The sequence below is a fragment of the Marmota monax genome, unplaced genomic scaffold, assembly GCF_021218885.2.
Source record: "Marmota monax isolate L192 unplaced genomic scaffold, Marmota_monax_Labrador192_F-V1.1 WCK01_AAM20220418_F8-fsc00028, whole genome shotgun sequence".
Classification (NCBI taxonomy): domain Eukaryota; kingdom Metazoa; phylum Chordata; class Mammalia; order Rodentia; family Sciuridae; genus Marmota; species Marmota monax.
Window position 1 is genome coordinate 3,655,103 of NW_026694779.1, and position 23,385 is coordinate 3,678,487.

Consider the following 23,385-nt stretch of genomic DNA (forward strand, 5'->3'; position numbering starts at 1 on the left):
TAGGGATTGAACCCAGGGGCACTCTACCACTGAGCCACAACCCCAGCTCTTTTAATCTGGAGGTAGAGTCTCACTAAGTTTTCCAGGCTGGCTTCAAACTTTTGATTCTCCTGCCTTAGACTCCCAAGTAGCTGGGATTAAGGTGTGTGCCTCCAAGTATAGCTAGAATTTGTACTCTTTTTTTTTTTTTTTTTGAGAGAGAGAATTTTTTTTTAATATTTTTTTTTAGTTTTCGGCGGACACAACATCTTTGTTTGTATGTGGCGCTGAGGATCGAACCCGGGCCGCACACATGCTAGGCGAGCGTGCTACCGCTTGAGCCACATCCCCAGCCCTAGAATTTGTACTCTTAATGCGTGCTCAGGGGATACTGCTACAAAACCACTAACACACATGATCCACAAGTCCTGCTTTTGGCCTGATGATCAAGACCCTATATAAGCTAGTCCCTAAGGAACTTCAGAGAAATTCTAGTCATCCTTCTAATGGCAGCTGCAAAGGCTCCCCTACCATAAGGTCTTCCCAGACACACACAAGGCAGACTCACCATTCTCCTTGGTTTGCCTACAGTAGCACTTTCAAGCCTTAATGTGTATTTGAATAACTTGGACAGCTTGTTATGTTGTGATTCTGGTTCAACAGACCTGAGACCTGAGATTCTACACTTCTACTGGGTTCTTGGGCCCACAGATGGCCATACTTTAATATAGACAGGAGTGGTTGCACTGTATACTCAGCTATAGCATTCATCTTGATATTTTGTCCATACAGAAATATAAGACAGCGGCTTCAAGGATTCTTAAGATCAGTAGCAAGCAGGGAAATTAGGAGAAGAAACTCTAGAGCAAACCTTGAACTTCAGTCATGTCATTAGTGTCAAACAACTGTGACCATTTACTGACTGCCTATAGGGCATCTCCTACATCAGGATCTTCATGTCTACTCTCCTGTGGATTGTTATCCCACAAAAAACACTCAGGTCTTGGTGCCTACCAATGTAACTCTTATTTCTAATTCTTACAACAAACATGTCAGGCTTGAATTAGCACTACTTATCATGAGGAACAGCACTAGCAACTTTTCTAGAATTTTAATTGGTCCTTGCAAGCACTAATTAAGATGAGGCAGGGAATTACCAATGAGAAAACTGAGGAAAAAGAAGTTAAATAACTTATCCAGGGTTAGTGATAGCCAGCAAATGGGGCATCCAGGATATAAACTCAAGCATTCTCACTCTAAACTTGAGGTTCTTAAGGGCTACATATGGCAAACACTATTAAGCCTGTCTTGACAGCACACCACCCACTCATACTCTTGGAAAAAAAAGAAAGAAAAGAACACCAAATTTGTTCAGAGAGGTGAAGTGTGATGTAATGTCTCAGGACAATGAGCTCTAGAGAAAGAGTGAGAGAAATCCAGGGTCATGACTCCCAATTCCTCTATGCTGTTACAACTTGCCAACTTAATTTACTGAACCCTGAAGTTATTCTTAACTGGCCAAGAATAATTTGCCAGTTATTCTTTTTTTTTGTACCACTGATTGAATTCAGAGGTACTTGACCACTGAGCCACATCCCTATCCCTATTTTTGTATTTTATTCAGATACAGGGTCTCACTGAATTGCTTAGCACCTCGCCATTGCTGAGGCTGGTTTTGAACTTGTGATCCGCCTGTCTCAGTCTCTAGATCTCCTGGGATTACAGGCATGCACCACCACACCCGACATGCCAGTTATTCTTAACATGGCAAGAAAGTATGTCTGCCCTGCCCAGCAACAACTTCCTGTCCCCAGGGATGAGTTTCCAGGACCTCCCAACAAGCATACTATGGTCACATGATGCTCACGTGTCTTTCTCCTTCTCAGAACTCTCATACTCCAGGAACACGATGTGTCGGGGATAGTGACCACAGATATCCCCATTCACATTTGGAATCACGCTGAAACAGTAGTCTCGGCCAAACAGCTCCAGACATCTCTTCTCAATGCGCTCAACCTGCACAGAGGAGACTTAAGCATGAAAAAGATTCTGGTGTTCTCTGGGTCATATTTATGTGGTCCCTTACTTGGAGAGGTCACTGAGAATGACATGTGCCTCTGTGATTATTATTATTTTTCAGTGCTGTGAATAGACATCATGATGCTAGCTCACAGACCCTACATGTTCATTAACCCACACGGCATACTTCAAGAAGGACCCTAAACCCATTGACATTGCATGTAAAAACTGTGCGTGTTCAGCATTTGGGGGGCAGGATCACAACTTTCATTAGCTTCAAATGAAATGACAACACATAAAATATCTTTCTCTAGATTACAAAACCTGTCACTAACCCATCACCTACCCTTGGTGACAGATTATTCCCTCTTCTCCAGCTTCAGACTAGTACCTTGAAGCTCTAGTCCTTGTAATCAGTAAGAACTTCAGACAGTTTCTAATAACACACCATTTCCTTATAAAAATAGAAGGCACAGCTCCCCCTAAGGCTGTTCACTTTGTTCACAGTTCAAGAAAGGTCCATTGGGGGGAAAAAACATAAGTCTATACATCTCAAGAAGTTTACAAGTGATCAGAAGGCCTGGAGCGGCATCAAGCCCAGGTGCAGTGGAAGGTCTGAGGGAAATCCCAAGGGGGAAAAAAAAAGAGAGGAACTGAGACCTTCTTTTGATAAAGGAACAGAGAGGGAGTGTGGGTTGTCTTCCTGCTCTATAGGGGAAGGAAAGGGATGGGCCTAAGTCATGCTGAGACCTTATAAGGAGGCAACTCAGCAGTCCATCTCTTGGCAGTCCATCTCTTGGCTCGGTTCTGCCCTTTCATTCTGACCTCTGACCTGGAGGAATCCTCTCCCTATTTTTACTTAGATGTGGTGGTTTTGCCCTGAACCACCCCTATCCCCCAGGCACCAGAAGCAGGATAATAGCATTCCTTAGTTCTCTTTGCTCCAGGACCCTCAGCTCTGACCCTGGACCTCCAAACCCCTAGTCTCAAACTAAAAAAGACCGCCTTCCGCTGCTCATTCGGATTCTAGTTTCTCCTTTTTTTTTTTTTTTTTTTCATTTTTAAGCCCGCCCCTTACTCTCCGGGTCCAGACCCTGGAGAAGTTCCCTCTCTACCCTCTTCCTCAGCAGACAGGTCCCACTTCTACTTTCCTGTGCCCTCGGACCTCAGTCTTTCCTTTCTAACTTCCCAAGACAGGGGTCTGCTCCAGTTCTCCGTGCCTCCGAGCTCACCTTAGAGCCGCTCGTCCCGCTGCCGTCCTTGGCCCGGTACTGAGTCCGGGAGAACTCTTCTAGCAGCTCCCCGAGCCCCGGCTCCTGAGGCGGTGGGTTGCCTGAAGAGGCTGAGGACCCTGCCGAGGCGGCGGCGGCGGCCCGAGCGCCAGCCATGGTCCAGCCTCACGTCCCCTCAATGCGCCTCAGCCTGGCCCATGGCACCTGGCGGCACCGACTGCTACTCTGGAACCTCGCGAACCGCCTCAGCCGCCGCCTTCTTCTTCCACTTCCGGCCCCGCCCCACTCCGCCGGATGTTTACTCTGGTCCTGGCCAATCAGAACCCGGCACTCGCGCCTTACCCACGACTACCGGCCCACCCGTGACGCGGAGCGATCCAAGTGGTCTCCGGGAGGGGGCCGCAGCCACTCGCAGCTGCTGGGGCTCCGCCCCACGGGGTTTCCCCCGGGGAAGCCGGGCTGAACCATCGGGACTGCGGCGGGAGGGGGTAGTGCGGGAACTAGTAAGAAGAAACCGGTGGAAAGCGGAGAAAAGTGGAATGAACCATTATAGAGAGAAGGGAAGGCACCAAATTAGCCTCGGCAACCATAATAGCAGTAGTAACTAATATCAAAACAGCGTTTCATAAAGCAGTTTTCTGCCTCTGCGCTTCACAACGTCCCTATGAGCATAGTGCACTATATGGCCAACCATATTTTATAAAGACACCCTATTTTGTGGAGGAATCAAGAAGGTATGAAAAGCGCTGTATTTTTTTTTTCTCTAATGGAATATTTCAAATATTCAGAAAAGGGGAGACAGTAGTATACTGGAACCTCATGTATCCACCACAGTGCTCAACAATAAACGGTAAATGCCAGTCTCTCCTAATTAATGAATTCTTCCCTGTCAAGGGATTATTCCCCCATCTTTTTTTTTGGGGGGGGGGGGCGGGGGTACTGGGGATTGAACCCAGGGGACCTCTACTGTCTGTAATCGTGGTCCACTTTATGCTTTGAATGTAATCCTTGCTTCTCTACCACTGCAATTTATTTTTTATTTTTTTATATTTATTTTTTAATTGTAGTTGGACACAATGCCTTTATTTATTTATTTTTATGTGGTACTTAGGATCGAACCCAGGGCCTCGCACCTGCTAGCCGAGCGCTCTACCGCTGAGCCACAATCCCAGCCCTGCAATTTATTTTTTAAGTGGACATATTTCTTTCTCTTCCTCTCTCCCTAATCTCTCCGATCCCTAACCTCTGGGGAAACAGGTTTACCTTTCTTCCCCATTCTAGGCAGATTTAGCTATCCTTGAAAACAGGTCCACTATAGGAAGGAAGTAATTCAGACTTTAGGGATGGTACCAGAAGATCTCTGAAAGGACTGCCTCCCAAATTAACAAGTGAATTACAACTCCAACGGAGAAAAACTAGTGGAATTTAGCCTTTGAATCACCTCTTTAAAAGCCCCCCTCCCTGTTCCTGCTGATGGGCAGAATCACAGCCTTTGGGACAGAAGGCCCTGTTGTTTCTTCTTTGCTGGCAAAGCAGTAACCCTTTCCCCTTTTTCTCAAAACCGTGTCCTTATTATTGGATTGCCGTTAGGGACAAGGACGAGCTTTCAGCAACACTACTGCTGAGTTTTGTCTCCAGCCCTTTTTATATTTAATTTTGAGAGTGGGTCTTGCTAAATCACTGAGGCTGGTCTCCAAACTGTGAGCCTCCTACCTTAGCCTCCTGAGTTGCTAGGATTACAGGCAGCGTTCCTCTGTGCCTGGTTCTTTCATGAACTGACAAACTAAATGAATCAGTTTAACCCAAGACACACAAAAGTAAAATAAGCAAAAACAAGTAAAAGGAATATATGAAAATATAGGCAAAATAGATAAAAAGAAAATTCCTCAAGCACAGAGCACTGGTAAGGACCCAAACACTATCCACAGTGAAATTATCTAAAATGGTCAGGGACCAAAAATGGTCAGAACCAAAATGGTCCATTCAAAGTGACACTTGAATGGGTCTGGATTGCCACCAGCCGTCAGCAATGAAGTAAAGGATTTGTTTTATTCACTCAGGAAGGATGTTGATCAACTAATGCTTTTGCAAAATAACCGTCCCCAGAGTGGCATCTTAGTGAGCAGTATGAAGGAACTGGAATTTATGGTTCCAGAAGGTTTATTCACTCAACTTCTAGGTGTCAGTTTTTGGAGGGAAAGTTCCAGGAAATTAACTATTGCACACAGTTTTCCTGTGGCTATCAGTCAACCGATTATCAAATGAAACTGTCAGCTGCCACTTGGCTCAAAGCTTGTTTTACCAGAGAAAATTCAATATGGAGTTAGTGCTGTCAAAATACAGTCCCATTAATCATAATTAAAAGACCAGTTTTTCTCAGATTCACAAGAGGCGTAACAAGGCAAAACGTGAATCACACCTGTCCACTGTCAGTCACTACACATTCCCCAACTAGATAATCACTATCTTGACTTCTAATAGTGTATATTGTTGGTAAAGATGGCACCCAGAGCGCTCAGGACGCACTGAATGGCGCGCGAACCACCACCTCCAATCCCTGAAGTGGCGCGAACTCTTGGCCAATGAAGAAGTAACAGCCTACTCGCCCTGCTCCTCCTCATCCCGCATTGAGCCCATAAATATCAACACCCTGTTCTCGGGTTCTCTCGCTCTCCACCCCCTTCTCTTCTGCAACTGGCCACTACTGTCCCGCTAATAAAATATCGGACAGGTAAACAGTTGTTTCGGCTTGTTGAGTTTACAAAGCTTTTTCTGCCTTCCTACATATATTAGTTGTGTTTTTGAACTTTAGTCAAATGAAATCATAATGTGTACTCTTTTTTATATAGAATTCTTATGTAAAAATATTTCTGTTAGTTGCACATGCACACAATTCATTCATTCATTCATTCATTCATTTATATAAGGTGCTGAGGATTGAACTCAGTGCCCCACATATGCTAGGCAAGCACTCTATCATTGAGCCACAACCCCAGCCCCATAATGTGTGTTCTTTTGTGTTTGGTTATTTTCCTTCAACATAATGTTCTTAAGATTAGTCTATTTTTTGCATGTAATGGTAGTTGTTCATTCTCAGTGCTATGCCATTGAATAAAAAAATGACAATCTTTTTTGTTTAATTGCTGATGGACATTTATATAGTTTATATGTTTGGGGCTAATAAAAATAGTTCTGTGGGGCCCAGCACCATGGTGCAGGCCTGTAATCCCAGCGGCTCTGGAGGCTGAGGCAGAAGGATCGTGAGTTCAAAGCCAGCCTCAGCAATGATGAGGCACTAAGCAACTCAGTGAGACCCTGTCTCTAAATGAAATACAAAATAAGGCTGGGAATGTGGGTCAGTGGTTGAGTGCCCCTGAGTTCAAACGATGGTACCAAAAAAAAAAAAAAAAGTTATCTAGGGCTGGGGTGTGTGGCTCAGTGGTAAAATGTACAGGTGTCATTCAAGAGGACCTACATTTGAAACCCAGCATTGCACAAAATGAATAAAATGAATGTAGCCCGGAACATGGCACACACCTATAGTCCCAGTTACTTGGGAGACAGGAGGATAGCATGAGCCCAGGAGTTGGAGGGCAGCCTGTGTAACTTAGCATGATTCTGTCTCAAAATAATAATAATATAATAATAATGCTCTGTCATGATGGGCAAAAGGTGCGACTTATGCTGTCCAGGCGGAGAAATAAAGAATGTCCACATGCTTCTGTCCTAGTCAATGCTTTATTCACTCAAATCATTCAATATAATTCACTCTATAGGTTCTTAATCAAGAAAACGACAATCCTTAATGCTAGGCACTGCAATAGACATAATCAATGCACAGCAAACAATTTTAGATTAATTCTAAGTTCTGCAAACACATTTAATCATGAAAGGCTCATGACAGACATTCCCTCTGCTTGCTAAGTTCAAGTGTCAGATCAAAAGTCTCAAGCCTTATGCTTTAAGTCCAGCAGATGCACACTTACTCAGACCGCCATGATCAGGTCAGGAACCAAGGCAGGCCTCTTCTGGGGTGGAGCTGACAGCTGGCTGAGAAGGCAGTCATATGGAGAAATCCATTTCTCACCAGAGTCAAGAGGCTGCTGTAGAGTTTGAGAGCAAGAGAACAATACAGAGGTGTAGGCAGATGAGAAGAATTGGGATGTTAGTCCTGGTCCTCATCAGGCTCTCAGGCTTGGGTGCATCAGTGTCAGCTGGCTGAATGTCTGTTCATTTGCTCCATTATTTATAGCAAATTTTGGAGCTTTTGACTCCCCTTTCAATCCTTATCAGCTGCCAGCAGGTGTCTTAGTGATGTCATTTACCCTGGGGTTAAAACATCTGGCCTGGTGGTCCCCACCCTGATCTTTTTGCCTTTCCCTCTTAGTGGGTGCCTTTCCCTCTTATCTGGCAAGGACAGCCTGCCAGAGACTTCACTCTGAGTTTGTCAGGGTGGGGAGAAGTGACTTGTTTGTACCTGAGGGCCATTCTGGAGGGCTCTGTTAGGCATGCCTACTGAGACTACAGGTTTCAAACTGGAGTTTTAAAATGGAGTTACTTAGGCTCAGCCTAAGGCCATCCTTACATGATCTTATGAGTTATTTTGTAGATATTTTTGCTAAGCCTAAGCCTAAATAGACATTTCTCTTAGGTATCTACCAAGGAGTGGAATTGATGGATTTGATGGCTAATGTGTGTATAAGTTTTTCAGAGTTTTCCCCAGAGGTTGTGTTCATTTCTAGTCCCACATGCTTGCATCTTGCCACCATGTGGTAATTTTCATTTTAGCAGCTCTGGTGAGAGTGTAGTGGTTATCTTATTGGGCTTATAAAACACTAACTTTATTTATTTTTAATTTTAGATACCTCCTAAAAATTTTAGAGACCTCCTGCCTCAGGCTCTCCAGCAGCTGGGACTACAGACACGTGGGACTATATCCAGCCAAAAAAAAAAAAATCAACTTTACTAAAGTACAGAGTATGTATGATAAAATACACCCACTCTACTGGTACATGTTGAGACGTGTTGCCAAATTATAAAATTGCCACCACATTCAGGATATTGAATACTTGTTATCACCTCCCATAAAGTTCCTTTGAATCTCCTTCCAGCCAACCCCTCTGATCCCCATCCACAGGCAACCACTGATTTGCTTTCTATCCCCAGACTCTCCTATAAATGGAATCATACAATGTGTACTCTTCTGCATCTGGCTTCTCTCAGCATAGTTAATTTTGGTTTTAATTTGCATGTCTCTGATTAATGAAGTTGATCACCTTTTCCACATTTACTGCTGATTTAAACATACTCCTTTGAGTAGCACTTTAACATCTTTTGCTCAATTTTCTATTTGGGTTATCTGTATTTTTTTTCTTCCTTTTTAGTTGTAGTTGGACACTATATCTTTATTTTATTTATTTATTTTTATATGGTGCTGAGGATCAAACCCAGTGCCTCATATAAGCGAGGCAAGCGCTCTGCCACTGAGCCACAATCCCAGCCCTATCTGTATTTTTTTTTATTTATTTTTATTTTTTTTAGTCATACATGACAGCAGAATGTATTTTGATATATAATACATATATGGAATGTATATACATCAATCATAATGTCTATTCTATTCTGCTGCCCTTCCTATCCTCCCTACTCCTCCCCTCCTCTCCCATCCTTTCTCTCTATCCAATCTAATGTGACACAGTTTTTTTTTCTTTTTCTCATTACAACATCATATATATATTCTGTATAACAATGAGGTTCTCCTTCCATCTTCCGTCCAACTCCCCTTCTCCCTCTTTTTCCCTCCCACCTCTCTTCCCTATTTAGTGGTAGTCTTCTTCTCATGCTCTTCCTCCCTATCCCATTTTGAGTCACCCCCCTTATATCAGAGAAGACATTCGGCATTTGTTTTTTAGGGATTGGCTAACTTCACTTAGCATAATCTGCTCTAATGCCATCCATTTGCCTGCAAATGCCATGATCTTGTTATTTTTTAGTGCTGAGTAATATTCTATTGTGTATATGTGCCACATTTTTTAATCCATTCATCTATTGAAAGGCATCTAGGTTGGTTCCACATTCTAGCTATTGTGAACTGTGCTGCTATAAACATTGATGTGGCTGTGACCCTGTAGTATGCTCTTTTTAGGTCTTTTGGGTATAATCCGAGAAGGGGAATAGCTGGGTCAAATGGTGGTTCCATTCCCAGCTTTCCAAGGAATCTCCATACTGCTTTCCAAATTGGCTGCACCAATTTGCAGTCCCACCAGCAATGTATGAGTGTACCTTTTTCCCGCATCCTCGCCAGAACTTATTGTTGTTTGACTTCATAATGGCTGCCATTCTTATTGGAGTGAGATGGTATCTTAGAGTAGTTTTAATTTGCATTTCTCTGATTGCTAGAGATGGTGAGCATTTTTTCATGTATTTGTTGATTGATTGTATAACCTCTTCTGAGAAGTTTCTGTTCAAGTCCTTGGCCCATTTGTTGATTGGGTTATTTGCTTTTTTGTTGTTTAACTTTTTGAGTTCTTTGTATACTCTAGAGATTAGAGCTCTATCTGATGTTTGAGGGATAAAAATTTGTTCCCAGGATGTAGGCTCCTTATTCACCTTGCATATTATTTCTCTTGCTGAGAAAAAACTTTTTAGTTTGAATTCGTCCCATTTGTTGATTCTTGGTTTTAACTCTTGTGCTATAGGTGTCTTATTAAGAAATTTGGGGCCTGCCCCCACGTGATGTATTTTCTTATTGACTTGTAGATGACATTTGCATATTCTGGTTATGAGTCCCTTTTTGAAATTTATGTATTGCAAATATCATTTCTCATTCTCTCATTTTTTATTCTCTGGCTTGCCTTTTTACTAAGGAACCTTTCCGTAATGAAGAAAAGCCCCCCACCCATACTAGGCAAGGAAATCAGAGGCCTTTACCTCTGAGCTGTATCCTCAGACCTTTTTATTTGTTGGTTTGTTTATTTTCAGACAGTCTTGCTAAATTGCTGAGGCTGGCTTTGAACTTGCCATCCTCCTGCCTCAGTCTCCCAAGTAGGTGAGATTATAGGTATGAGCCACTATACCCGGCTGAGAACTCTTTTGTTGTTGTTGTTCTTGTTGTTTTGTAGTTGTAGATGGACAGACTGCCTTTATTTTATTTGTTTACTTTTATGTGGTGCTGAGGATCAACCCAGTGCCTCACACATGCTAGGCAAGTGCTCTGCCACTGAGCTACAGCCCCAGCCCCTGAGAACTCTGTTTTAAGAAGGGAGTGTGATCGCTTCTCAGCCTTTTGGCTAAGATCAAGTGTTAAGAAGGGAGTGACAATAGCCAAGAAGGCTGTCCACAAGCCTAAGCACCAGAGCCGGCACCCATCCAAAGTCGGGTGTATTGGTGCACACCTGTAATCCCAGCTACTTGGACTGAGGCAGAACAATCACAAGTTAGAGGTCAGCCTTAGCAACCTAGCAAGTCTCTGTTTCAAAATTAAAAATAAAAAGGACTGAGGATATAGCTCAGTGGTAAAATGCCCCTGGGTTCAATTCCCAGGATTGCAATCATCATCATCATCATCATCATCAATGTAAATATAAATTTAAAAATTTTAGAATCCAAACAAGATCTAAATGTTGCATTGGATATGTCTCATAACTCTTTTATTCCATGATTCACCCACTGTTTTTCTTCTCTCTCTTTCTACTTTTTTTTTTCCTTTTTATCCTTATTTGTTGAAGAAACAGAATCATTTCTCCCCAGGATTTGGCACTTTCTACCTGTGACTTTTGCATCCCACATTGTCATCTTGTTTTTCTATCCCCTGTAAAGTCTATCAAGCAGATATTAACCCTAGAATAGAATACATTCAGGTTTAAGATTTGTTCAGCGGAACTTCATAGGTGGTGCTATGTGATTCCTAGTGCATCATTTTCTGATTTTGATAAAATTGACCACAGGGCTGAGCAGGATGGTACATGCCTGCAATTCCAGTAACTGGGGAGGCTGAGGCAGGAGGATTGCAAGTTGGAGGTGGGGTGGGGTGATCCACAGCAAAAAAATTGCTCACAGGATTCAGAAGTCCTCAATCTGATCCAACTATGGATAAAGTTTTTTATTAGCATGGTGCTGACAACATAAAAATCAAATTGGCTGCAGAGTGTCAAAATAGAGGCTTATAGATTTTACTGACTGAGTCAAATGCCACACAGAAATCACATTAGAAACTGAATCTAGCTGGGCACAGTGGCGCATGCCTGTAATCTTAGTGGCTTGGGAGGCTGAGGCAGGAAGATTGTGAGTTCAAAGCCAGCCTCAGCAAAAGTGAAGCAAATAAATAAATACAAAATAAATAAAATACAAAATAGGGCTAGGGATGTGACTCAGTCGTTGAGTGCCGCTGAGTTCAATCTCTGATACCATAAGGTACTATAAACAAAACAAAAAAGAAAGAAAGAAATTGAATCTGCTAAAAGGAACAGGTTTCCAGAATCTAACAGTACTGTGGGAGGTTTTAGAAAGACTAGATTGACCAGTTTCCCTTGTGACCTGGAAATTCCAGTGGACTTGCAAAATTTATGACCACACTGGTTTTTGTCAGTTTCTGACCACTGGATATCAGACCTCATTCTTACTTATCTCCACCAAAGAATGCTCAAGTTCATTACTGAGTTTTCTTTTCTTTTTTCCATCTTTTCCTTTCCTTTCCTTCCCTTCCTTTTCCACTAAGCCAAATCCCAAGTCCTTTTTAGTTTATTCTTTATTTAATTTTGAGACAGGATCCAGCTAAGTTGCCCAGGCTGGCCTCAAACTTGTGGTCCTCCTGCCTCAGCCTCCTGAGTCACTGGGATTACAGGCATGGGCCACTGAGCCTGGGTAGTTTTGTTTTTGAAAGAGAAAATTATATCATGGGCTTATCATGTTAAATCAAAATTATAGGAGGCCAAAATAGAACTAAGCTTCTACACTGGGCCCCAACAGACCAGATTAAAAATAAAAATGGAGGGCTGGGGATGTAGCTTAGTGGTGGAGCCTTTATCCAGCATGTACGAGATCCCTGTACAATTCCCAGTAATGAGGGGGAAAAGAAAAGAAAAAAAAAAAGAAAATGAAGTCGGGCTAGGGTTGTGGCTCAGTGGTAGCACACTTGCCTGGCACGTGTGAGACACTGGGTTCAATTATCAGCACCACATGTAAATAAATAAAATAAAGGTCTATCAACAACTAAAAAAAATTAACGAAAAAAAGAAAATGAAGTCACTCATGCTAAGTCACCGAGCTGAAAATAAGCTATTTATTTGACCTTCTGAGAAATCAGGATTAGAGAAATAATAGTCAAATTTCCCAAATAGGCCTGTTTTAATTCATAAAGAAGTTTCCTTTGCCTTAATCCTTACACAAAAGAACTCCCGATCTGATATTAACCAATTAGTTATTTTTCTGTTGTTCTGTCCCTACAGTTCTGCAGTGACTTGGGAGACTGAGGCAGGAGGATTGCAAGTTCAAGGCCAGCCTCAGCAACTTAATGAGGCCCTAAGCAACTTAGTGACACCCTGTCTCAAAATAAAACAAAAAGGTTGGGGATGTAGCACAGTGATAAAGCATCCCTGGGTTCAACCCCTGCTACCAAAAAAAAAAAAAGTTGCAAAACTGATGAATACAGCATTAATCTGTGAGAACTTCTGGAACCATGAAGTGCAATATGGAGAACAGAGCGACACTGAACACCTGACACAACTGGGGAACAAATGCTTCATTGTGCCAGAGTCTGTCACATTTCATGCCATCCGAGGGAAGGGATTTGACAAATTAATTGACTTGTCTTTTCTCTTTTCCAAGTGATCTGCCACTCAACAGCATCTGTCTTGCATATCAGCAGTGGAAGGACCTGCTGAAAAATCACTTGAATGTGATATCATCGTTTCTTTGGAAATGTGGAAGAACACGTTCCTGAAGCCTAAATGGGTTTAGTCATAAATGGACATTTATAGGGTTATGGGTGGAACAGTGCCAACACAGAGTGGCCAGATCCCAAATGACACGTGTGACTTTACAAAGACCTCATGCATGTGCTTGTGATATTTGGAACCCTCTAGACAACTCTCTAGACAACAACCCTCTAGACAACAACCAGGATCAAGGGGCTGCTTTCTAGAAGGAAGGAGGATTCCAATCTAGTATAGAGGAACAGCAGTGATGAGGCCACAACCTCAGAGCTGGGGCCTAAGGAGACCAAAGGAACAGAAGTCAATGCTCCAGGTAAACCCTCAAAGACTGGCAGACAATATTTAAACCTGCTAGGATTTGAATACGGTTTGTGCTCTGTATCATTGTCTTTTGTCTTCCAAACACAAAATACTATGTCACTTTATACAGAAAAGAGGTTTGTTTTGTCTTGTTTTGTGTTGTGTTTTGGCTCATCTTCTGGTCCAAGGTCGAGGGCCTACATCTGGCGATGGCCTTCTTGCTGGAATAGTTCCAAGGTGGCTCAGACTATCCTCATGTCACATGGCAAGAAAGAAGATGAGGGGCTGGGGTTGTGGCTCAGCGGTAGAGTGCTTGCCTAGCATGTGTCTCAGCACCACATAAAAATAAACAAATAAAATAAAGGTATTGTGTCTAATTACAACTAAAAAATAAATATTTTTAAAAAAAGAAGATGAGTGTGTGTGTGTGTGTGTGTGTGAGTGTGTGTGTCTTCTGGTTCCTTTTCTTCTTTTTTTAATTTTTATTTTTACTTATTTTTTTAGTTGTCAATGGACCATTATTATTTATTTATATGTGGTGCTGAGAATCGAACCCAGTGCCTCACACATACTCTTCTTCTTTTTCTTCTCCTCTTTTGATACTGGGGACTAAACACCCAGAGGCATTTTATCACTGAGCTATATCCCCAGTCCTTTTTATTTATTTCTTCTTTTCTGAGACAGGGTCTCACTAAGTTGCTAAGGCTGGCCTTGAACTTGTGATCCTCCCACCTCAGCCTCCTGAATCACTGGGATTACAGGTAGCAACACCGTACCCGGTTTCCTCCTCCTCTTTCTCCTTTCTCTTTCCTCCTTTCTTCTCCTTCTTCCTTTTTCATTTTGTAGTTGTAGATGGAAAACATGCTCTTATTTTATTTGTTTTATTTTTATGTGGGACAAAGGATTGAACCCAGTGCCTCACATGTGCTAGGCAGGCCACTGAGCTACAGCCCCGGGCCCTTCCTTCTTCTTGTAAAGCCACCAATATTCAATATGGGACCTGCACACTGATGATTTTATCTAATCCTAATCACCTTCCAAAGCCTTCCTCTAAATGGTATAGGCCAATTGTTTCCACTCTCTCTCTCTCTTTTTTTAAATACATCTTTATTTATTTTTATGTGGTGCTGAGGATCAAACCCAGTACCTCACACATGCAAGACAAGTGCTTTACCACTGAGCTACAGCCCCAGCCCATTTCCACTTTTTTTATACCTCAAGATGTTGGGATTAAATTTCAGCACATGAACCTTTAGAGGATACATTCAAACCATATCCAAACCATAGCATCACCCAAAGGCTCATGTGCTAGAGATGTGGTTTCCAGAGGTGGTGGAACCTTTAAAAGGCAGAGACTAGTAGTGAAAGATGGTTAACCACTGGGGGCTATAATATAGTGTGTGTGTGTCTCTCTCTCTCTCTCTCCCTCCCCTGCACTGGCGATTGAACCCAGGGGTACTCTATCAATGGGCTACACCCCCAGCCATTTTAATATTTTGAGACGGGGTCTGGTTAGGTGGCCCTTGCTAGCCTTGAACTCCTAATCTTCCTGTCTCAGGCTCCCTAGTTTCTGGGATTACAGACTATTCCATCATGCCCAGCTTAATGTAGTTCTTGCAGGAGCTCAGTTAGTTCCCATGAATGTGGATTGTTACTAAAAGAACAAGACTGGTTCCTCTGACCTCTCTCTGACTTCCTATCTCACCATGTAATCCCTTTGGTTTTCTTTGTGTTTCTCTCCTGTATTGTCACCCAGCCAAGTGAACTTCCCCAGAAACTGATCAGATGTGGTCAGCTCATTTTGGACTTTCAGCTCCCTCTTTTCTTTATAAAACGTCTCTTTTCTTTATAAAGCATGTGCCTCATGTATTTTGTTATAGCAACAGAAAATGGCCTAATATAGTCTCTCATTGGTTCTAATCTGACCAATGGGAATTTTAAATACCTTGAGTATACATGATACAATTTGGGGGCAACTGAATGGTCACATTGTCAGTGATCTAACAATCAACTAATTTTTCAGGTATCTATGGAGTGCTACTGTATGTCAGGCACTGTGTAGGGCTCATAGAATCAATATTGACCAAGGTTAGGGAGATCCTTGAGCTTTGCTCTCTCAGTCTCACAGGGAAGGCAGAAGCTGAATTTGGTAGGTGGAATGTTGAAAAAGAGTAGTTTAGGTGCTTTGGCAATATGTGGTGCCTCTGGAATCTTATCCACAGAAAATAGGAACCAGGAGGCTGAGTTCCCCAGGGAACATCTCTCTCAGGACAGTTGCCTCAGTGAGAGAGGGAATTCATTCTCTGGCCAGACTGATTTATGCCCTCAATTTAATAGCTCAATGGCATCCCCAGAGACAGTCTGGTGGAATTTCACTTGTATTGCTAATCAAGGACCTGTCTGGTAGATTACTTAATAACAAGCCCCACTCTGATTATTTCTGACCTGGAGATGAATGTTTTAGGCCCAGTTGGAGTCCTCAAGTCTGATCCTTATAAATCACCGGGATGGGAGCAGGGTGTGATGGTGCATGCTTGTAATCCCAGTGACTCAGAGGGCTGAGGCAGGAGGATTGCAAGTTCAAGGCCAGCCTGGGCAACTCAGTGAGGCCCTGTCTCAAAATAAAATAGAAAGGGCTGGGGATGTGGCTCAGTACTAGAGGTCCTGTAGGTTCAGCTCCAGTACCCCACATACAAAACACACACAGACTTAAACAAATCAGAGAAAGATAGGGATAATTTTGACCACCCCATGGATAGCATCAAGAATCTCTCCATCCTAGTATTGGATATCTCTACAATTTTGTTCAGATGACTCATTCCAGGACTGGAAAAGCTGTTGCTGTTATTGATGCATAACATACTGCTCTTATTGACCTTTTTACATATATATATATACACACACAACTGTAATCTCAGTGACTCTGGAGGCTGAGGCAGGAAGATCATAAGTTCAAAGCCAGCCTCAGCAATTTAGTGAGGCCCTAAGCAATTCAGTGAGACTCTGTCTCAAAATAAATAAAATAAAATAAAATAAAAAGGATAAAAAGGACTGAGGATGTAGCCCAGTGGTTAAGCACTCTTGAGTTCAATTCCTGGTAGAAAAAAAAGCCATATTGGTATAGACACATTAAACTTAATTTTTTTCCATTTGTACAGGGGCAACTATATTAAATATGTAAGGTCTTATCTATGTGGATTTGATTATAGAAACTAAGAAGCAATCTCTTCATCTCTCAACCCACCTTCTGATTTTCTTAGGCCCTGGGATCATGGTCAGGACCATCTTCACACTAAAAGGATAGAATCTTTACAGCTTTTGATCAGGGATGAAGAACTGAGTCAGTCTCTTCCTCTCTCCCTTCTTCCTCAGGAAAATATCTGATTTATTCCTATGTATCAGTTGTCCTTCCTGAGGCCATGACAACAAAGCCAGGTGGGTGGAGCCATATGATTGGCAGGCTTGGGGACACACATCCCACTCTTATGACCCAGAGGGAGGAAGGGTAGTTCCCTAAAAGCAGCTGGGTACTATCACCAGAAGAAGGGGAAAGGAATGCTGGGAAGACAAATCTAACAGCTTTTCCATCGCAGCATATACAGATGGCTTCATATACACATTTAAGGACTGATCCCTTACAAGCTGCCTAAACTATTTTAATCCTCAAAAGCACAAATTAATCTTTTTATGCATTAAAAGCTTTGGAGACTTCAGATATCAGTAAAGAGTAAATTCCACAGGCCAATATAAATCATTCAGAATTTTCCATTCGACTCCCTTCCCCTGCTCTCATCCTTGACTCCTGTCCCTCTCTCCTCTCCCCATTTTTTGGTACTGAGTATTAAACTCAAGAGCACTTTACCACTGAACTACATCTCTACTCCTTTTATTTTTTAAAAAAATTTTAAGAGGGGCTGGGGATGTGGCTCAAGTGGTAGCGCGCTAGCCTGGCATGCGTGCGGCCCGGGTTCGATCCTCAGCACCACATACCAACAAAGATGTTGTGTCCGCCGAAAACTAAAAAATAAATGTTAACAATTCTTAAAAAAAAAAAAAAATTAAGACAGGGTCTCACTAAGTTGCTGAGGGTGTCACTAAGGGCTGAGGCTGACCTCAAATTTGCAATCCTGCCTTAGCCTCCCAAATCACTGGGATCCTGGGATTACAGGCATGTGCCTGGCATCCCCAACCTTTTTTTTTTTTGTCTTGTTCTGTGGTGCTGGGGATTGAACCCAGGGCCTTGTGCATGCGAGGCAGGCACTCTACCAACTGAGCTATGTCCCCAGCCCCATCCCCAACCATTTTTAAAATTTATTTTGAGATGGGCTATCTAGCAAGTCACACATCTTTCATTATAGAATATTGGCTAGATGTACCCTTGGGCTCCTGTTCTCGTCTGGGTGCTCTGTCTAGCATCTCATCCTTGCCTTGGGAATGTATAGCTCCTATCTTGATCCTATGATTCACGATGGCCGCACCCCTCCCTGGAGTCAATAAGATACCATTCTTATTGAGAATTCTTACATTTCTTTCCGTAACTGTTCCAAGTTCACTCTTTAAAGTGCAGACACATCCTGTCCCAGCTACTCACAGCTCAGCAAGTGCATCTCCAGGATCATCACTTTTTTTCTACCCTTTGGCTCAGTCACTTATAATTAAAATTTAATGATAATCACATTTATAGCCTTTTTCAGTTTACAAAGATTTTTTTTTTTTTGGTACCAGGGATTGAATTCAGAGGCACTTGATCATTGAGCCCCATCCCCAGCCCTATTTTTATTTTTATTGGTTGTTCAAAACATTACAAAGCTCATGACATATCATCTTTCATACATTTGACTCAAGTGGGTTATGAACTCCCATTTTTACCCCAACCCAGCCCTATTTTGCATTTTATTTAGAGACAGGGTCTCACTGAGTTGCTTAGTGCCTCACAGTTGCTGAGGCTGGCTTTGAACTCACAATCCTCCTGCCTCAGCTTCCTGAGTGCTGGGATTACAGGCATGTGCTACCACATGCGGCCTACCAAGATCTTTTCTATCCATCATCTCTTTTTGTCCTCACAGCATCCATGAGAAGGACATGTACTTTTTTTTTTTTTTCGCCCCCAGAGGAATAAAACAAGGCTCTGAAGGGTAGTAGCAGTGTCTCAGGCCAAAGGCCAGAGGCAGGCCTTCATTCCCGGTCTTGTGGTTCTGATACATGAGGAGTAACTCATTTATTCAGACATACTTCTATAATATAAATAATACATTATGTAAGCTCCTGTTCTCACTTTTGGAGGAATATAGGTATATTTAGGTCTATTTTGATTAGAACAACAACAAATATTAACTCATACTAAGTGTGGTGACATGCACTCATAATCCCAGTAATTCAGGAGACTAAGAAAGAAGGATTGCAAATTCAGGGCTAGTCTGAGCAATTTAAGTAGTCCCTGTCTCAAAAAAAAAAAAAAAAAAATAGAAAGGGCTGGGGATGTAGCTCAGTGATAGAGTACCCCTGGGTTCAATTCTCAGTACAGAAAAACAAAACAAAAATCTAACTTGGAGTAGTTTAAACAGAACTGAGTTTATTGGCTCACCCCAACAGAACAATCCAGAAGTAGTTTGGACAGATCTGAGTGTTCAAACTCTATTTCTTATTCTTGTTTCTTTTCTTTTTTTTTTTTGGGGGGGGGGACTGGAAATAGAACCCATGGGTGATTTAACACTGAGCTACACTCCTAATTCTTTTTATTTTCTATTATGAGACAAGGTCTGGCTAAGTTGTCCAGGCTGACCTCAAACTTGTGGTCCTCTCGCTTCAGCCTCCTGAGTCATTGGGATTACAGGTATGCAGCACCACCCAGCTTCTTAGCTTTTTTCTGTATTGACTTTATTCTTAGACAAGCTCTCTGCTTAGCCTATCAAAGGTGGCCACCAATAGCTGTGGCTCACAACAAACCCAACAGAAGGACAGCACCTCTTTCCTATAAACTTCAACAAATAATTTGGCTAGAACTCTTAATTCTGTGGCCTGAGTTGAGGACCAAACCTAGAACCAGTCATTGTATCCAGTACAATTTAGTATTTTCATTGTCCAGGCTTGATCATTGGCTCCATTGGCTCCTTCTGGAGAGAAATATGACGTGTGTGTGTGTGTGTGTGTGTGTGTGTGTGGTATCCCATCAAAACCAGAGACTGAGTGAAAAGGAAAGAAAATTCTTTTTTCTTTTCTCTCTCTCTCTCTTTTTTTTGGGCTGGAAATGGAATGCAGGGCTGAGCTACATCCCCTTTATTTTTATTATTTTTTTTTATTTTTCAGTACTGAGGATTGAATCCAGTGGTGCTTCACCACTAAGCTTCATCCCAGACACCCCCTCTTTTTTTTTTTTTAATTTTAAGACAGGTTCTTGCTAAACTACTGAGGTTCACCTCAAACCTGAAATTCTCCTGCCTCAGCCTCCCAAGTGACGGATTACAGGCATGTGCCCCTGCGCCTGGCAGCACTATTGACAGAAGTTTTATGGTTGGATTTTCACAGAGGGCCTTTGCTCTGTAGAGAGAAATTAGGGTCCCATCTCAGCAAGAACTTGCAGTAGATTTTCCTGTGTGTTTTTTTCCAGGATTACCTACCTTGGCTTAGTAGGCTGGAAAAAGCAATGATTCATGGCATAGTAAGGAGTAAAAGTTTGTTGTTTTTTTTTTGGGGGGGGTGGTATCAGGGATTGAATTCAAGGACACTCAACCACTGAGCCACATCCCCAGTCCTATTATGTATTTTATTTATAGACAGGGTCTCACTGAGCTTCGCTAAGATGCTGATGCTGGCTTTGAACTCATGATCATCCTGACTCAGCCTCCCAAGAGTAAGGAATAAAAGTAAGGAGTAACTTGGTATGTTCAGAACAGTGTACAAACCAGGAGCATACATACTACAAGGCTCAGAGATGCTCTTTGAGGATGACCACTTCCCTACTCCCTCCTCCCAGCACCTTCTATCTCCTGCTTGAAGCTGTGAGTTCCACGTATCTATTTTACCCATTACTTTCTTCCCAGTGCATAGTGCTTGTGTCTGGCACATCAAAAGGAACACACATATTTATTGGATGGATGAATAAATTAATTAATTAGGTTGATCAGTCTGACAAGCTAGATCTTCTGTCTGGATTATTCAATTCCTCACCAGTAAGATAGCAGAAGGTTTGGAACAAGACTGTTTCCCTAACTCTTCCTGCTCATGATTCTGGGATAGCAAGGCTCACAGGAGTCAGCAAGGTTGCACTCTCTAAAGAACCAACAGAAGGGGAAACCAAATTTATTGAGGACCTGTATTCAGGCCCTATGTAAGATGAATTCAGATGAGTCTGAGGTCCCAAATTATGGGATTTCACAGAGTTATAATTTTTTTTGAAACTTGGAATTGAAATAAAGCTGCTTATTTCTTATTTTGCCAAACAAGGATGTTAAATGAAAAACAAACTCTGATTAACTATCACTACCATTGATTTTTTTTTCTCTCATTCTTTCATTTTTTCCTCCCTCCTTTTCTTCCTTCCTTTCATCCTTTTCTGTTACTGGGGATTGAATCCAGGGACACTCTACCTTTTAGCTCCATCCCAGTCCTTTTTATTTTTTGAGACAGGGTCTGGCTAAGTTGCTAAGGCTGGCCTAGAACTTGTGATCCTCCTGCATCAGCCTCCCAAGTCACTGGGATCCCAAGTATGTGCCAACAAGTCTGGCTATCACCATCTCTTCTTAAAAGAAATGAATTTTTACACTAAGAAAGAAATACATAGTCAGTTCCCCTCCCACCTGGAAAAATGACATTTGGTCATTTAATATATATATATATTTTTTGAGATGGATGTAAATTTCAACAGACAGAACAACCCTTGTGTGGGGTCCAGTGTTTGGGACTCACTAACATGAATTAATTCACACACACACACACACACACACACACACACACACACACCTTGAAAAGGGTGTTTAATTCGTTCACTTTACTTATGGGGAACAGAAGTTCAGAGTGCAAAGACTCAGAGACAACAAGCGTTAGCTACTTATGATCTGGGTTGTCTGGGTTGGAACCCAGATCATCTTGACAGATCCTAAGCTAAAGGCTGTGTTGGAACAGGAAAGGAAATGATTCAAACGGGCTTCAAACTGGCTCCTCCTCATGCTCCTGGGGAGTTTTCAGGCCTTGACTTTGATATTTTGTTCTTTGACAGATCTTTGTGGTGTGTCCACTTCTTGCCTGGCACTTGGCTAGGCGCTGGGGACAGCAAGAGAGGGTAACCAACAATTTTCCAGTCCCTTTCTTTCCTGTCCGTTGGTATTGGCCCTGGGTCCCTTTCCCTAGGCCCAGCTCCTTGCTCGGGCGGGCAAGGAATCCCCACCACAGGCGTGGGTTGTTAACAGTTTAGGGGGTTCCCTTTCCCAGGGGTGTTGGCAGTTTTCTAGGAGACTCTGGGTACCTTCAACGCCTCCAAGACCCAAAGGACTGGAACATACTGGTATGACTTCAGGCACTGCAATAGGTTGTAGAGGAAGTAATTTGGAAGCAAGAGATTCAGTTTAAACCCCATCAAAAAATATCCCGTTCGGCCCCTCCCCCGCTGCTCTGGGCTTTGTGGGGACACACAGCCCTACAACTCCAGACTGGAAGAAGAGAGTCCCTGGAATCAGGAGCCCTACCTCGGAGGGGGCTTGCTACTTTGGCCGAGAGACCCCAGGGACCGTGCCCGCGCCTCCCTCTGGCTGCCAGAACCAAGAGGGCCCATCCCCCGTTCCGCCCTGCTCGATTCCGCATGTCCGTGCGGGAGCGCGCATCCACCGCGCTGAGCCGGAGCACGAGAGCGCGCGCCTCGGCGCGGGAGCGCGCCCCGGGGAAAACCTGAGCAAGATGGAGGCCGCGCAGAGGCCGCCGCCTGGGCCCAGGCAGCCGCTGCTTGGAGTGCCGAGCCCCGGTGCCTAGGCCGTGCCAGTCCCGGACCTGCTACCCCGGACCGGGCCCAGGTTGGTCTCCCCGCATCCATTCCCTGCGGCCGCAGCCTCCGCGCGCGCCCGGCCTGGGCGCGGGGCAGCCACCCCCCCACACCGCCGGCCCTGCCCGGGCCCTGCTGCTCCCCAGCGTCCTGGGGACAGCCCCTGCCTACCACCTGCCCTTAGCACCCCAGGCAGCCTGCTGGCCCTGGTCCCTGGTCCCTGTGGCCTGGAAAGCCCCTCTCTCCAGTCCTGGCCCGCCAATCCTAGGCTCCCCCAGCCAACGTCCAGCCCTGGCTTCTGAGGAGCGTCCCCCCCCCCCCGCCCCGTGCCCAGATCCTGCGGTCTCAGCACCGACACCACTCTAGCCTCATCCTAATGCCACCTTCGGCCACCTCTCCCTCTTAGACCTCTCACCAGCCCCCATTTCCTGCCCCGGCACCAGTATCAGCTTCCTAATCGCCCTCTGCTAGCCCCGTACATCCTCCCCCCCCCCCATAAAAGCCCCTAGTCCTTCCATAGCCCCTTTCCAGCACCCAATACCGACCTTCTACCTCTAATAGCAGCCCCCATATTCCCCCCGAGCTCTCTATATACGACCCCCGCCGTTAATCCTCTAATTATGGTCTCCAGCTTCCTTTCCATGTCCCCACGGTTCTCCTTATCCCCAATGCCAGTCCCCAAACCCCCTCCCAACTCTTCCATGACCACTTTCTGGCCTCCCCGTTTTCCAACTCCCATACTCTCGTCCCAGCCCCCCCAACTTTCACATGACCGCTTCCTAAGCCCCCGAATAGGAGGAGATCCTTGCCAGTCCCCCCAGACGCCGCCCCAACACTCTCATGACCCCCTCCTAGCTCCCCCATACCAGCCCCCGTGTCCCCCAGCTCCGCCCCAGGCCCCGCCCTCGCGAGTTCCTTGACTTAGGGCGGCTTCTCGCGTGCGTCCCCAGCT

General features: G+C 43.8%; 1 protein-coding gene and 1 long non-coding RNA gene across 5 annotated transcripts in view; one reads left to right on the top strand and one right to left on the bottom strand.

The window, feature by feature from the left end:
• Nucleotides 1–3,509, bottom strand: part of Mtmr14 (myotubularin related protein 14) — a 46,863-nt gene extending 43,354 nt beyond the window's left edge. For 2 of the 4 annotated variants that reach the window (XM_046425662.2, XM_046425661.2), the window contains exons 1-2: nt 3,231–3,505; nt 1,847–1,995 (exon numbers count right to left, since the gene is read on the bottom strand). In XM_046425662.2, the coding sequence (XP_046281618.1) occupies nt 1,847–1,995; nt 3,231–3,386 (305 nt within the window). In that variant the 5' untranslated portion in view covers nt 3,387–3,505. Of the gene's footprint in view, nt 1–1,846; nt 1,996–3,230 lie in introns of all 4 variants that reach the window. The other 2 variants (XM_058572967.1, XM_046425663.2) reach the window with 2 other exon arrangements.
• A 292-nt stretch (nt 3,510–3,801) lies between these two features.
• LOC131423445 (uncharacterized) lies at nt 3,802–13,795 on the top strand. The gene is made up of 3 exons (XR_009225045.1): nt 3,802–4,080; nt 8,092–8,207; nt 12,677–13,795. It is a non-coding gene; the product is annotated as an uncharacterized LOC131423445 (long non-coding RNA).
• Nucleotides 13,796–23,385: the final 9,590 nt, after the last annotated feature.